The sequence below is a fragment of the Mesoplodon densirostris genome, chromosome 9, assembly GCF_025265405.1.
Source record: "Mesoplodon densirostris isolate mMesDen1 chromosome 9, mMesDen1 primary haplotype, whole genome shotgun sequence".
NCBI lineage: Eukaryota > Metazoa > Chordata > Mammalia > Artiodactyla > Ziphiidae > Mesoplodon > Mesoplodon densirostris.
In genome coordinates this window covers 21,001,304-21,015,726 of record NC_082669.1, presented here as the reverse complement: position 1 = coordinate 21,015,726, position 14,423 = coordinate 21,001,304, and the positions used below count along the sequence as shown (strand labels likewise).

Here is a 14,423-nt window from a genome sequence, read left to right as displayed (position 1 = left end):
TGTGGAGAAAAGGGAACCCTCTTGCACTGTTGGTGGGAATGTAAATTGATACAGCCACTATGGAGAACAGTATGGAGGTTCCTTAAAAAACTAAAAATAGAATTATCATATGATCCAGCAATCCCACTACTGGGCATATACCCAGAGAAAACCATATTTCAAAAAGACACAGTCACCCCAGTGTTCATTGCAGCACTATTTACAATAGTCAGGTCATGGAAGCAACCTAAATGCCCATCGACAGACAAATGGATAAAGAAGATGTGGTACATATATACAATGGAATATTACTCAGCTATGAAAAGGAACGAAATTGTGTCATTTGTTGAGACATGGATGGATCTAGAGACTGTCATACAGAGTAAAGTAAGTCAGAAAGTAAGTCAGAAAGTAAGTCAGAAAAACAAATCTCGTACATTAACGCATGTATGTGGGACCTAGAAAAATGGTACAGATGAACCAGTTTACAGGGCAGAAATTGAGACACAGATGTAGAGAACAAACTTATGGACACCAAGGGGGGAAAGCCACGGGGGGTGTGATGAATTGGGTGATTGGGATTGACATGTACACACTGATGTGTATAAAACTGATGACTAATAAGAACCTGCTGTATAAAAAAATAAATGAAATAAAATTCAAAAATACAAAAAAAACATACTAAGTGAAGTCAGACAAATACCATGTGATGCCACTTATATGTGGAATCTAAAAAAATGATATAAATGAACTTATTTACAAGACAGAAACAGACTCAGAGACATAGAAAACAAACTTATGGTTACCAAAGGGGGAGGGAGGGATAAATTAGGAGCTTGGGATTGACAGATACAAACTACCATATATAAATAGGTAAACAACAAGGACTTACTGTATAGCACGGGGAACTATACTCAATATCTTGCAGTAACCTATAATGGAAAAGAACCTGAAAAAGAATATATATATATGCGTAACTGAATCACTTTGCTGTTCACATGAAACTAACACAACACTGTAAATCAACTATGCTTTAATTAAAAAAAATTATCCTAAGGAAAAAAATCATGGTAGTAGTTGGGCTCCCCTTCCCCCCACCCGTAGCATTATTGAAGAATTATGAGAAGAAATAGCTAAGAATGCATCCTCATGAGCTAGTCTCATGCATTCCTGCATTTGGCACAGTTGTTAAGAATCCACCTGTCAATGCAGGGGACACGGGTTCGAGCCCTGGTTCAGGAAGATCTCACATGTTGCAGAGCAACTAAGCCCGTGCCCCACAACTACTGAGCCTGTGCTCTGGAGCCCGTGAGCCACAACTACTGAGCCCACGAGCCACAACTACTGAAGCCTGCACGCCTAGAGCCCGTGCTCCACAAGAGAAGCCACCACAATGAGAAGCCCACACACCGCAACGAAGAGCAGTCCCCAGTCACCGCAACTAGAAGAAATCCTGCGTGCAGCAATGAAGACCCAATGCAGCCAAAAAAAAAAAAAAAAATATATATATATATATATATATATATATATATATATATATATATATATTTACAGGGCACCTACTAAGTACCAGCTAAAGTGCTTCATCAATATTCCAGAGTGGCTAGAATGAGCCACATGGCAACCCGGAAATGGATACTGGTTGATTTGTTAACAGTTTGCACACAATTTTTTAATATGCTCAGCATGTATTCCAAATGGAATTATCAAGAAATGACAAGCTTCCCTTTCCACCCACACTAGAGATCTAGATTTGGGCATCCGAATGATAAGAAAAGCTAACCATTTGCAATTTTATTTCAAAAGATGTTCACTGTGTTCCAAAAACTGGTGGGGGAGTAATTGCCAGGAGAGACAAAGGCTGGGACAGTGGGATCTGATGGCTTGGGCCCTAAGTAAGCAGAGAAAAAGTAAACCCACTGCTTGGGACCCTGTCCCTCGCTTGTCAGAGAGAGGGCAGTGGTGACTGTAATGAGGGCTGTAGCCAGGCCCAGAGGGAGCAGAGGGGGCTCTGGGGCTCAGAGAATAACAGTAACCATGTACTGATATGCTCCAGAACATTCTGGTATATTCCAGCATTCTGAGGCTTGTATCCTCATGGCCAAGGTCCCAAGGCAGAGCTAAGGTTCAGAAGCCCCCGACTCAAAGTTCGTGGCTTCTGAGTGGTCTGTTCTACTGAATGCTGACCAAGAGAAGAAACAAGTTTTTCTTACTTTGCTCTGAAGTAAACTCCTGTTTAGTTGAGATGTTGGAAAGAAGGTGACCAACTCTTGCAGTTTCCCCAGGACTTTCCTGGTTTTAGCACTGAAAGTCCTGTATCCTGGAAACACCTTCATTCCCAGGCAAACTGGGATGAACAGCTATCCTAAGGAAGAGCCAAGTGAATAGACTGGGTATTTCAGTAACAAACCATCAGAAAAGTGGCTTAAAAAACTGTGATAGGGTAAAACAAATCTGACTCCATATTGGATCTGTTTCTTTAAATCTTTGTATTCTATAGCTTTTGTTTAGAGTTAAGAATGTTGCCTATAGGCTGAAATGTACAGGATAGGCCATTCTCAAGGCTCTGATCTTTAAGGGTATAACACTTTCCCATTCATATAGATAAAAAGTTGCAGAACAGGGCTTCCCTGGTGGCGCAGTGGTTGAGTCCACTTGCCCATGCAGGGCACACAGGTTCGTGCCCCGGTGTGGGAAGATCCCACGTGCCACAGAGCGGCTAGGCTCGTGAGCCATGGCCGCTGAGCCTGCACGTCCGGAGCCTGTGCTCTGCAACGGGAGAGGCCACAAGAGTGAGAGGCCCGCGTACCACACACACACACACACACACAAAAGTTGCAGAACAGAGAATAACATTTGTCTTGTTGGAGGTTTACAGGATCATCCTGACCTGACCTACATGGACAGCTGCAAGAACAAAGGATTCTGACACGAAGAGGTCTGCAACGACCAACCATGCCCCTCCCTCACCTTGCCTTTCAAATGCTTTGCTGAAACTCCTTCCAGGAGTTTGGGATTTGGGGAGGCATAAGCTACCTGTCTCCTTGCATGGCCCTACAATAAACCTTTCTCTGCTCCAAACTGACATTTGAGTTTGGCTTCAGTGTGCATCATGTAACAAAACCACTATCATTTTTTTGTTTTTGCTCACCATTCCACATTCTTGGCTAGGATTGGCTGGGCAGTTCTTCCGCTGGTCTTGCTGATGATCTTTTGTGCGGCTGTATTCGGCCAGTGTGTTTCCTGGAGGATGGTCTCAGCTGGGATGCAGGGACATCTGGGTTTTGCTCTCCCTGTCCAAGTAACCTCAGGGCTTCTCCCTTTACTGTGTGGCCTCTCCAAGGGGCTTTTTACAGCAGGGTAGCTGAAACTCTACACGGCAGCACAGGAAGAACAGGTTTCGTTCCTCAGACTGCGAAACCTGCCTGGCTTCTCAAGGCGTTGGTCTGGCATTGGCACAGTGTACTTCCGCCATATCTTATTAGTAAAAGGCAGTCACAAGCCTTTTAGAATCAAGGTGAGGGGACTATACTAGGAGTGGATACCATGCGGCAAAGCATGGGAGCAGGCGGACTCTCAACCACTGCGCCACCAGGGAAGCCCCCCAGGAGGTATTTCTTCTCTCTCTCTCTCTTTTTTTTGGTACGCGGGGCTCTTACCGCTGTGCCCTCTCCCGCCACGGAGCACAGGCTCCGGACGCGCAGGCTCCGGACGCGCAGGCTCAGCAGCCATAGCTCACGGGCCCAGCCGCTCCGCGGCATGTGGGATCTTCCCGGACCGGGGCACGAACCCGCGTCCCCTGCATCGGCAGGCGGACTCTCATCCACTGCGCCACCAGGGAAGCCCTCTATTATTCTTACTTCTGCAAAGTGTACTGACGATGGTGAATCCCTGTTAAGGTTACCAGAAGGTGGGTAAGAAGCAACAGGTTAGGAGGCCTGGGTCTTACACTGCTGGTGTGAGGCAATAAAGGACCTGCCTCTTCCATGCAATGGTTCTTGGAAAGTCAGTGCCTATGTTCAGGGAAGGCACCTGCCTTAAAGGAGCGGACCTTGTCAGCAAGGAACCTCCCGCCCGCGCCCCAAGTCTTGTGTGGAAGTTTACACAAGTGTCACCATTGGTGCCTCCCTCCTTTCTACCTGTGTCTCTGGGGCAGCTCCAACGTCTGCCTTGACTCGGTTTCCCAGTCGGCTTCCCTCGTTGGGCTGCGAGCCTCCCGAGGGTGTGTTCTTGAACACACAGATAATCGAGGGGTGCATTCTCTGCCTGGGGTCGTCGAGCGGGTCCTCCAGGGAGCGCAGCCCAACCCCCTCCACTTCGGAGCTGCTCCACTTGCACCTTCCCGGTGTTCTCTTTCCCTCTTCTCCAACTCCCCCGCCCACACCCGCCTTTTTTTTTTTTTTTTCCTGGAGAAAATTGGGGCCCCTCTCACCCTCCCCCACCACAAACTCCGCCTTCAGAGAACCCCGGAGCTGCTGCGGGCCCTGCAGCTGCTGCTCGGCTCCCTTCCCTTTCTCCACCAGACCTCCTCTTCCGTCACTGTGGGCGCTCTCTGGGCATTTCGACTCTTGGCTTCTTCTCTCTCTTTAGCTCGTCACCCGTGTCACCGCCCGGCCCGGCGCGTCCCTCCTCCGCTCTGTCGCTTTAAGCGGGTCCCCACCGCCGCACCCCTCCCTCACCCCTCCTGGCGCTCGCCGGCTCCTCGCCGCCTCTCCCGCTCCTCCTCTCCCGCTCCTCCTCTCCCGCTCCTCCTTGCCGCCCGCTCCGCTCCTCGCAGCCTCCGCGGACCCGCAGCCATGGCCGACATCAAGACGGGCATCTTCGCCAAGAACGTCCAGAAGCGACTCAACCGCGCGCAGGAAAAGGTCAGAAGCGGGTGGCGGGAACGCGGCGGGCAGGGCCGAGCCGGCCTGGGCGGGGGTGGGGTGTGGGGGAGCGCAAGAGGCCGGGCCGGGGTCGCGGGGACGCCCTGCCCTCCGCCGCAGCCACTGCAGCAAGGCGGCACCCGGCGCTGCGGGGAGCCGGCGGGAAGGCGGGAGCGCCGGGGACGCGCAGCCCCTGTCCCGGGAGGCGCGGGGTTGGCCCGGGTCTCCCGGCTGCCTCGCCGCTCCCCGCGCGGCTGGCCGCGCTCCCCGCCCTCCTGGGCCAGCGCCCGGCACGAGCTGTGGCAGGTGCGGCGGGTCGCCCGCGACTCCCGGAGCTGAGCGCATCTTCCTCCCGGCGCCCGCTGGCCGCGCGCCCGCAGGCGGCTGGTGGGGACGCGGCCCGCAGGTCCCGGCGGGAGATTGCGGCGCTGTCCTTCCTCCGGCGGGATTTCCTGGCTACTTGGGTGCAGCAGGAACGAGCGATTTAGCACAGAAGCTACCTGCGAAGAAATATGTTTGGATTAAGAAGGCTGATCGCGAAGAGCCAAGGGCTTTAATACCGTACTGTGGAGTGAATCCCGAAGTTCAAAACCGAGATCTAGATGCACACTTCTTTCTTTCGTTTTTTCTTCCTTTTTTTTTTTTTTTTTTTGAGGGTTCTCTCTGTATGTGTATCCCTTTTGACGCCAGCGTCCTTCTCTGGAAGGTCAAAAATAAATATGACCTGAACCTAACAGTTCTCTGCATATTTTTGCACAGAGGAGGGCGTTTTATTGCATGAAAAAAAAATCCATGTTGCACGGGTTGGGTTCCCTGGTGTTTCACAAGCCCCTCAAGATTGGTCACAGTAATTTATTTTTCTGCCCGAGAGGTGGGCACAAATGAACGCCATGTCCAAATCAAGCCCAGCCCTGAGCAGTTGGAGAGGTACAGTAGCAGGCACTGGGCTTGCCTGGCTTCCCTGCCCACTGCTTGTTATCAAGACCTTGCCAGCACCGAGGTCTTTACTTGTGTCCCGGGCAAAGGACATTCATATTGTAGATGAAGCATTGTACTTGAAAATGGACACTGGCTAATGAGCCCCGCGGTCTGTGTCACTTGAACTGAGTTCTCTTTCACGTGGAAGTATTTTCCATCCCTGGGATTCTGGATGTTTAGCGGTTTCCTGTTTTACTGGAAGTCAGATTGGCTGCGTTGCCCACTATGACGGTGAATTTCCCTTTTCAGACTTGGGCTCAGGACGCCCCCCCAGTTCCCACTGACTCCCATGAACTCAGCTGGAGGGGGCACTGATTCCTTTGCCTGTCCGCATGCCCAGAGGCTGAGTGGCTGCCTCTCGTCCCTCCCTTCACACATGCATGCTCTCAATGCAGTAAGAGGATTGTATTTCTTTTAATATCTACCCAAGCTCATCCTGAACTGTGATCCTCCTGTAGCTCCTTTAGCAGCTGAATTAACAAGTCTTCCTACCCCCTTCCAGTCCCTGGCTACTTGTGCAGAAAGTAGCCATGATCTGCTGGGATCCTGGCCAGGTTTTGTCATCATTTTTCCATACTTCATTTTTACCCACTGGTAGGTATTCCTCCCCACCCTCTCCCTCCTTCCAAGTAAGTAGTTGAATTTTAGGTCTCAAGCTTTTCATTGAATCCATTTCCCATCTGTGAGGGAATTTATTGATACAGTCTGCCTTTTGACATATTAAATTATTTCATAATCTAGGTCACCAGCTGTTAATATGCCAGAAATAACTGAAAAGAAAATGTAATCTGACTTAGCATTCAAACCCTTATGAATTGTTGAAAACTCACTTTTTCATAATGGTGTGTACTATGATTGCAGTTGTGGTTGGTGGTTAATCAAGGTGGCCTAGGGGAGCCTTGAGCAGGGCTTCAAGTGTCCTACTTTCTTCCCTGGGGAAAGCTGCGGATGAAAACTGCCTGTTGTACTTAGCTTAGGGGGTTAAGACACCAAGAGGCTGAGAGTATGAGTTTTGTCCCTGGGTAAGTTCTGAGCCCATGCAGCGCATGGGAAAAGGGCATGTGGGAATCCAGATAAGGCAGCCCAGTCGAGCCCAAACAGAAGCTGCGGGACAATGGAAAGCAATGTGTTGCTGTTTGGGCTTCATGAGACATCTCCCCCAGTGATTCCTTCTTTTTGCATCTTCGGTCTCCTCCTCTTATCCAGATGCTCCACTGCAATAATCATATGCTACATATGTTTTTGAGACCCTTTGCTCGTTGTTTCTACCACCACATTTTCTCAAAAGAGTGTCCACTCCCTCAACTTTTTTATCACCTCTACTCCACCTAACAGCTTGTATGCATTTTGGCTCCAAATGCATGACTGAAACTACACTAAGAGGTAATTTATGGCCTTCTATGAATTTAAGGTACATTTTTTCTTATTGAAAGTCTGTTAAGGTTCATTGGAGAAAGAATGAAATACGTATATAAGGGGGAAAAAACCCACCAACAAATTAGGACTCATAAATTCTACCACCCAGAGATTTCACAGTCATTTGATATGTATCCCAGTACGTTTGTTTCCTTATGCATGTGTATATATTTATACAACTAAAACAGGTGCATCCTATATGGTTTTGTAACTTGTTTATTTCATTTAATGATCATGAACGTTCTTCAATAGACGTACGTATTTTCCATCACTATTATAAGTGACTGAACAGTATTGGAATGTATGAGTTATAATGGACCCCCTGTTTTTGGACACTCAGTTTCCAGTGTTTTTGAATATAAATACAATCAGTGAGAAAACTTATAGGGAAAATGTTCCCACACACTCTTAAGTATCTCCTTAGATGAATTCCTAGGAGAAGAATTATGGTGTCAAAGGTGTGCTTCTTTTTATTATAGCTAGATTGCCTTTCAGAAAGGTTGTGTCAGTTTACATTCTCACTAGCAGTCCATGGGACGTTTGCCAACACCAGATAATAAAATTTAAAGCACTCTTTAGATTTAACATCGGAAAAAATTAGCTCCTGTTTATTTCATGTTTGATTTTTAAAACCCGAACATTACTTTCTTGTGTTTTTGTTCTGTTTCATTTGTGAATTGTGTGTTTATATTTGTGCCCATTTTGTGTAGCATCTCCATCTTGTTATTTGTAAGCGCAGAAACTTTATCAATCCAAACATTATTTCTTCCTTTTCTATTTACTTTTTAATTTTTTGAGGATTTTTTTTCTGTAATAGAGCACAGTTATGTTTATATTATGTGTATGTTTTATATATTTGCTTAAATCTATTGATTGATTTTGCCTGGTTTCTCTTTTGGCTGTTGAATTAGGATCCTGCCACTTGTAAGTATCAGAAAACTCAATTCAAACTGGCTTAAGGAAAGAAGAGGATTTAATTAAAAGTAAAAATATGGTTCTTGCACACATAAATTTAAATGAGATTTTAATAAATATATGTTTGTATTAAGCTATGAACATATAATATATGTATATATAAAATATATGCACATATGTGTGTGTGTTACATGTTAACTCATTTGATTCTGTGAGCTTGGTACCATTACTATTCCTATTTTATAGATTAGGAAGAGGTCAAGTGACAGGCCCAAGGTCACACAGTATGCAGTAAAGCTGAAGTTTGAAGCCACGTAGTCCAATACTTCCTCCTTACGCGGTATTGCCTCTTATAATTATGAAAACGGCAGGGGAAGACAGACTTCAGACCTGCATGGAACCGGGGCTCAACCACAGGCATCAGGGCTCAGGTGTCTTTTCCTCATCTTTCATCTCTGCTGTCCATCCTGTCAGCCCCATTCTTGGGCACGTTCTTCTCTTTTGGTGGCAAGATGGCTGCCAGCCCCTCTAGGCTAGGCCACATTTACAGAGAACTTCTCAGTATAGCCCTCATCGGCCCAAATTTGGGCTTGTGCCTATCCCTGGAAAAGAAAATATATCTCTGGCCAAGGGCCAGGGCCATGGGTTGGATTGGGCCTGAGTCACAAGCTACTACAGAAGCTGGGGTGGAGAAATTTCCCCTAGACCATCTGTACTGCTGGTGGAGGAGGGAGAATCAGAGCACAGAAAAGGGAATGGGCACTGCGCTGGCAAAATGAAAGGTGTCCACTGCGGTGCGCTTCAAAGGCCTTCTCTGTCCCGTGGTTGTGTAAATAATCACATAGCTAATAGCTTATAACTTAATATTCACTTAAAAATTTCCCATCAAGTTAATATATGCACAGTTTAAAAAAATCAAATATTAATAAAAGGCTTACTATGAAAAGTAGTAGTCCCCTGTCTCTCCTTTTTTCCTCAACCACCTGTCTTGTTTCCCCAGAGGCAGCTATTACTAATCACAGATAAGCTTAAGATAGGAAAGGATCTATCCTTTCTTATTTGGTGAAGACCGTTAAAGATTTAGCTCTCTTACATTCATCCTTCTACTTCCATATCCCCTAATAATAGAGCAAAAATTGTTGATTGCTGAGGATTATATTTTTTAAAAATTAAAGTATAGAAAAAGAATAGATACGTGAATATGTATAACGGAATAACTTTGCTGTACACCTGAAACGAACACAACATTGTTAATCAACCATACTGCAATATAAAATAAAAATTTTTAAAAAAGCTTACTTGATAACATCAGAAAAAGTATAGCGTTTGTTGACTAAAGTATACAAATCTTAATATTCAGCTCGGTGGATTTTTATGTATATGGATTTCCATATAGCTACCACCCAGATCAAGTTATAGAACATTTCTATTATAAACCAGATATCTGTTATCCCTCATGTCTCTTTTGTTCTTTGTCTTGTTTATGTTCATACCTTTTTAATTCCTTTACCATCATTTCCCTGATGAACATCTTTTCTTGTATAATGCTTGTTGGTTATTTTGGTATCTTCTTTTGCAAAGTGTCCGTTAAAGTTTTTTGCCTATGTGTTTTATTTGGGTTGCTTGTTGTTTTCTTCTTGGTATGTAGTTCTTTATATATTCAGGATATGAATCCTTTGTCAGATAGACAATTTGCAAATATTTTCTCCTAGAAGGTGGCTTGCCTTTTTACTTTCTTAATGGTGCCCTTTGTGTGTGTTTAAAATTTTAATGAAGTCTTATCTGAAGATTAGGTTTTCCATACAGCTTTTTGTTTCCCTAGAGTTAATAATAGCCTTTATTTCTGTTTGCTTATTTTTTTATGAACTATTTAGAATTGTTTGTTCTTGCTTCATCAGCTCTGTCAAATGCCTGTCAATATCATTATCAAAGGTTCGATATATCAGGTAATGCAATTATATTCTCCAGTGAGTGACACCACCCACAACTCCCCTCTGTTTGGAACCTCTGCCCTTTTGCTGTAATCTGGGCTGATTTTGTTTTTTCTAGGCCTGCTACATAGCTGTCATCCTGGGTCTTTCCTTGCCAATGTTGGGGTTGAGGAAGGGACTTGAAGGCACATCTGATGACTCTTCCCCATTGTCATTGTTGTTCTTTATCCTCACTTTCTGTAGTACTTGGTAGAACCAGGTTTGAAGCCAGAGTGTGTGTGTGTGTGTGTGACTGTGCACTGAGAATTGGCTGCTTGTTCATTGGTTGCCTGTACAGGCACTTTTAAAAAGTAGCTTTGTCGGGCTTCCCTCGTGGCGCAGTGGTTGCGAGTCCGTCTGCCGATGCAGGGGACGCGGGTTCGTACCCCGGTTCGGGAAGATCCCACATGCCGCGCAGCGGCTGGGCCCGTGAGCCATGGCCGCTGAGCCTGCGCGTCCGGAGCCTGTGCTCCGCAGCGGGAGAGGCCACAACGGGGAGAGGCCCGCGTACCGCAAAAAAAATAAAAAAATAAAATAAAAAGTAGCTTTCTCTATTCTGCTGAGTTGTTTCCATTCTTTCATCTACTTTTCTGCGTCTGTAAAATGTACTGAACTCATCCACTAGGAGTGCCTCTCCTCTTTTTATCCATGTATTTTCATACCTTTTTATTCCTTTGCTGTTGTTTTTGGTTGGGTTTTGGGAGGAGACAGATATAAACACATACAGTCAGTCTGCCTGTTTATCCAGAGGCCTTTTTTACTTAAATATTTAATCCCTTTGGGATTTTTTTGTCCATCTTTATTCATTTGTGAAATCCAGTGACATTTATTTGGTCTTAACCCTCCCTCAACCCTATTGACCTCTAGGCAATATTTAAATTGGTGGAGCACTTGAAACATTTTTTAAGATTTAAACATTTTTTTTTAATGTGACTCTAGTGAGCAGGGAAGGCTTTGGTATAATACTAGCCTTTTTCAGCATTAGATTTCTTTTTTTTGTTTTAATAAGAGAGTTATGCTATTTAAACTCTAAAGACATGCACTGTTTGATATTCTTTGTGCCAGGTTATCTGCCCTGAGTAATTATTGTAAAATAATAGGTGTGATTTTTTTCTTGCATTATAACTTCCCAAGTAAATTGTAGGTGCTTGAGGACAAGGACCAAATGTCTTGTGAATTGTATGTACTCGGTGATGATGTATTATTTGACTTTGTATGTTCTTGCTAGTTTACTTCCCAACCCTGCAAACACATTGTCTGAAAGCATCCTTCCACATTATTCTTTCTCTCTGACTTTTGTGAAATTGTCATAAAGGTGTCACTATGTATCACGGTCATTTGAATTGTCATTTTGTGGAGGTAGTATATCAAATAAAATTAACCTTAGGAGTTCTGAGGATGGTGGGAACTCCATCAATATTAGGTTGAACTGTACTAAATTGTTACTTTTGTAAGTCAAACAGTCAAATATTGGTAAAGTCCTGTGGTTCAACCCCACGCTGATTGTGTGATATGGCAAGAAAAAGAGTGTAGTCTCCTTCCATGCCTAATTGTGTGACATTTGTGGGTTTTTTTAAAAAAATTGTTGCCTTGCTGGTGCCCACATCTTGGTTTGTTCTGAAAGGGAGACATGTGGATGGTGTTTGTGTGTGCATGTGCTGATGTGTACGTGCCTGTGTTTATTTATTTATGCAGATTGAATGGGAGAAGGAATACCCTGCTCTGACCAGGAGACACTTTCCATGGATCCCAGTGCCTTGGCTGTGGAAGAGTAGCTTGTATGACCATGTTTACATTTGAGAACACTTTGGAGACTGAGTCTCTGAGACACATCCAGGGTTTCCCCTTTTAAGATCATCAGAAGACTTCGTTGTTGTCCACTTCTACATTGTACAAGCTTATACCTTCTCATCTACTAAGATAATTTTCTCTGGCTGTATTAGGAACTGACAAAACTAAAAATAATTCTGAGGACATTCTTGACAGTAAAGTTTCTTTCTTCATTTTTTTTTTACACATAAACATGCATATACCCATATATCCTTCTTTCTCCAGGAATAGGGAATTAGAACTCTAGGGATTGAGATTTTAATATTAGTAAGAGTTATCATTATCCTTTACAACATAGCATATTGTGTGTGTTTGTGTGTGTGTGTGTTCCATAAATCATACTTTAAAAGTCAGCTTGTCTGTGGACCGATACAACTTAAAATACCTGAAATACTTGTGTAAATAATATGGTCCACTTTACTAGAGGTATAAAATTGGGTCCCATTTAAAAAAATACTCTAATTAAATGGTTTCAACATCACATCCAGTGTATCATGAGAATCTCTTACTCCTCCCTGGGGTCCCCGTCTTGTGATAAGTTCAGAAATCCTATGGGGAGGGTCCCTTCTCTAAAGAAGTCTGTGGTTTTTACTATGGCCTTATGGAAAAGGGTTCTAAAAGGGAGTCCAGCATTCAGATGTCACTCTTGTCCCCCAGGGTGAGCACTGCAGTGTGTCAGGAACATGGTGGCCCCACTGATGGTTCTCACAGTGAGGGCAGGGCCAGGAAGCCTTTCTCTCTGGGATTATACTCAACTATGGCCACTGTGTCACAGAATGTCTGAGCTCCAAATATGTGAGCTCTTTATCAGTGGGCTTATTATTTCCAAATATACTTTCACATATACACACAGCTTCTCGCTCCAAGATTTCCCATCATGCCAGGGTTTCTAAGTTAGGAAATTCAATATCAGCAAACACTGATTATCCATTCCATTCTATGCCACTCCACTCTGTTCTGTTTTTAATAACATGCTAAGGGGACATACTAAATTGACTTCCAGCCTGCAGTTTGGGAATACTACCTTAGAGGACCTCCAGCATCCTTTCCTGTAAGCTGACTTTCTTTTGGGCCATCGGTCCATTTAAGGGTGTGTGTGTGTGTGTGTGTGTGTGTGTGTGTGATTAAGTTTCAAAAAAATGTTGTGAAGCACTTTGTGAGGGGATGAGTCGAGAAGGCAAAGAGTATTTAAAAAAATATGTTCTGACTTTTTAAGATCTGGGAATTTCCACTTGACTCTTCAAACACAATTTTTTATTTTTCTAGCCACTTAAATAGGGGCTGTCTGAGTAGAACTCCCAAGGAAATAACTGAGCCTGTGGGCTTGTATGAAGGGATAACGGATGTAAACGTTTCTTATGTTGCAGATATAATTTTCCAGATATTCTCTATAATGGCTAACATTTACATAATGAAGCTGCCATCATCACAGAGTTTGAGGAATTCATTGATGAACATATATAATAAGACTACATACACAGCATTGTGCAAAATTAACATGAGAGTAATCACGTTTTCCTGAGAACACATCCACAGGCCAACTTTTAATAAGTGAAGCTGAAACTTCATTCTTACTGATTCAAAGTAAGTCTAAATTTAAGTGTAGTGCTTAAGTAAATATATTTCCTGAATATATATTGAGTAAATCTCTTATTAGGAATAATGTTGGATAAAACCATGAAAAAGATCTTAGTTTTGAAATGTTTGCTATGCGTAATATACTTATATATAAATTTTGATTACCCTGAAGCTACTTAGATGTACGAAAATCAGAAAACCATGATTTTGGTCATTTTCATCTTATTCTCATATAGTTCTTTAGTTGAAAGTTTAGTTCATAAGTGGGAAGAACCTGAAAAAAATATATATGTGTGTACATATATATATGTACACACACACATATATACACATTTTTCCTATCTTAAAGTGCCTATAATGATTTAATAAAATACACATGGACCTATGAATACATGTACTTTTGTTACGGCACCTGACACTTGTTGAGTAAAAGGATGCTAAATTTACATATTCTAATAGTTAATATATTTGATTGTGAAATCAACCTGGTAAAATTCAGTTATTCATTTAGAATCGTTTATTAAGAATCTAAAAGACACATGCAACCAACGTTCATTGCAGCACTATTTACAATAGCCAGGACATGGAACCAACCTAAATGTCCATTAACAGAGGAATAGATACAGAAGATGTGATACATATATTCAATGGAATATTACTCAGCCATAAAAAAATGAAATAATGCCACTTGCAGCAACATGGATGGACCTAGAGGTTGTCATACTGAGTGAAGTAAGTCAGAGAAAGACAAATACCATATTATATCACTTATATGTGGAATGTAAAAATATGGTACAAATGAACTTCTTTACAAAACAAATACAGTCACAGATGTAGAAAACAAACTTATGGTTACCGGGGGGGAGAGATAAATAGGGAGATTGGGATTGAC

At 43.4% G+C, this 14,423-nt stretch overlaps 1 protein-coding gene across 2 annotated transcripts in view; it reads left to right on the top strand.

The window, feature by feature from the left end:
- The first annotated feature begins 4,775 nt into the window (after window positions 1-4,775).
- The window catches only part of AMPH (amphiphysin), a 172,476-nt gene continuing 162,828 nt past the window's right edge, over window positions 4,776-14,423 (top strand). For both annotated transcript variants that reach the window (XM_060107895.1, XM_060107894.1), the window contains exon 1: window positions 4,776-4,844. In XM_060107895.1, coding sequence (XP_059963878.1) covers window positions 4,776-4,844 — 69 coding nt within the window. The remainder of the gene's footprint in view (window positions 4,845-14,423) is intronic.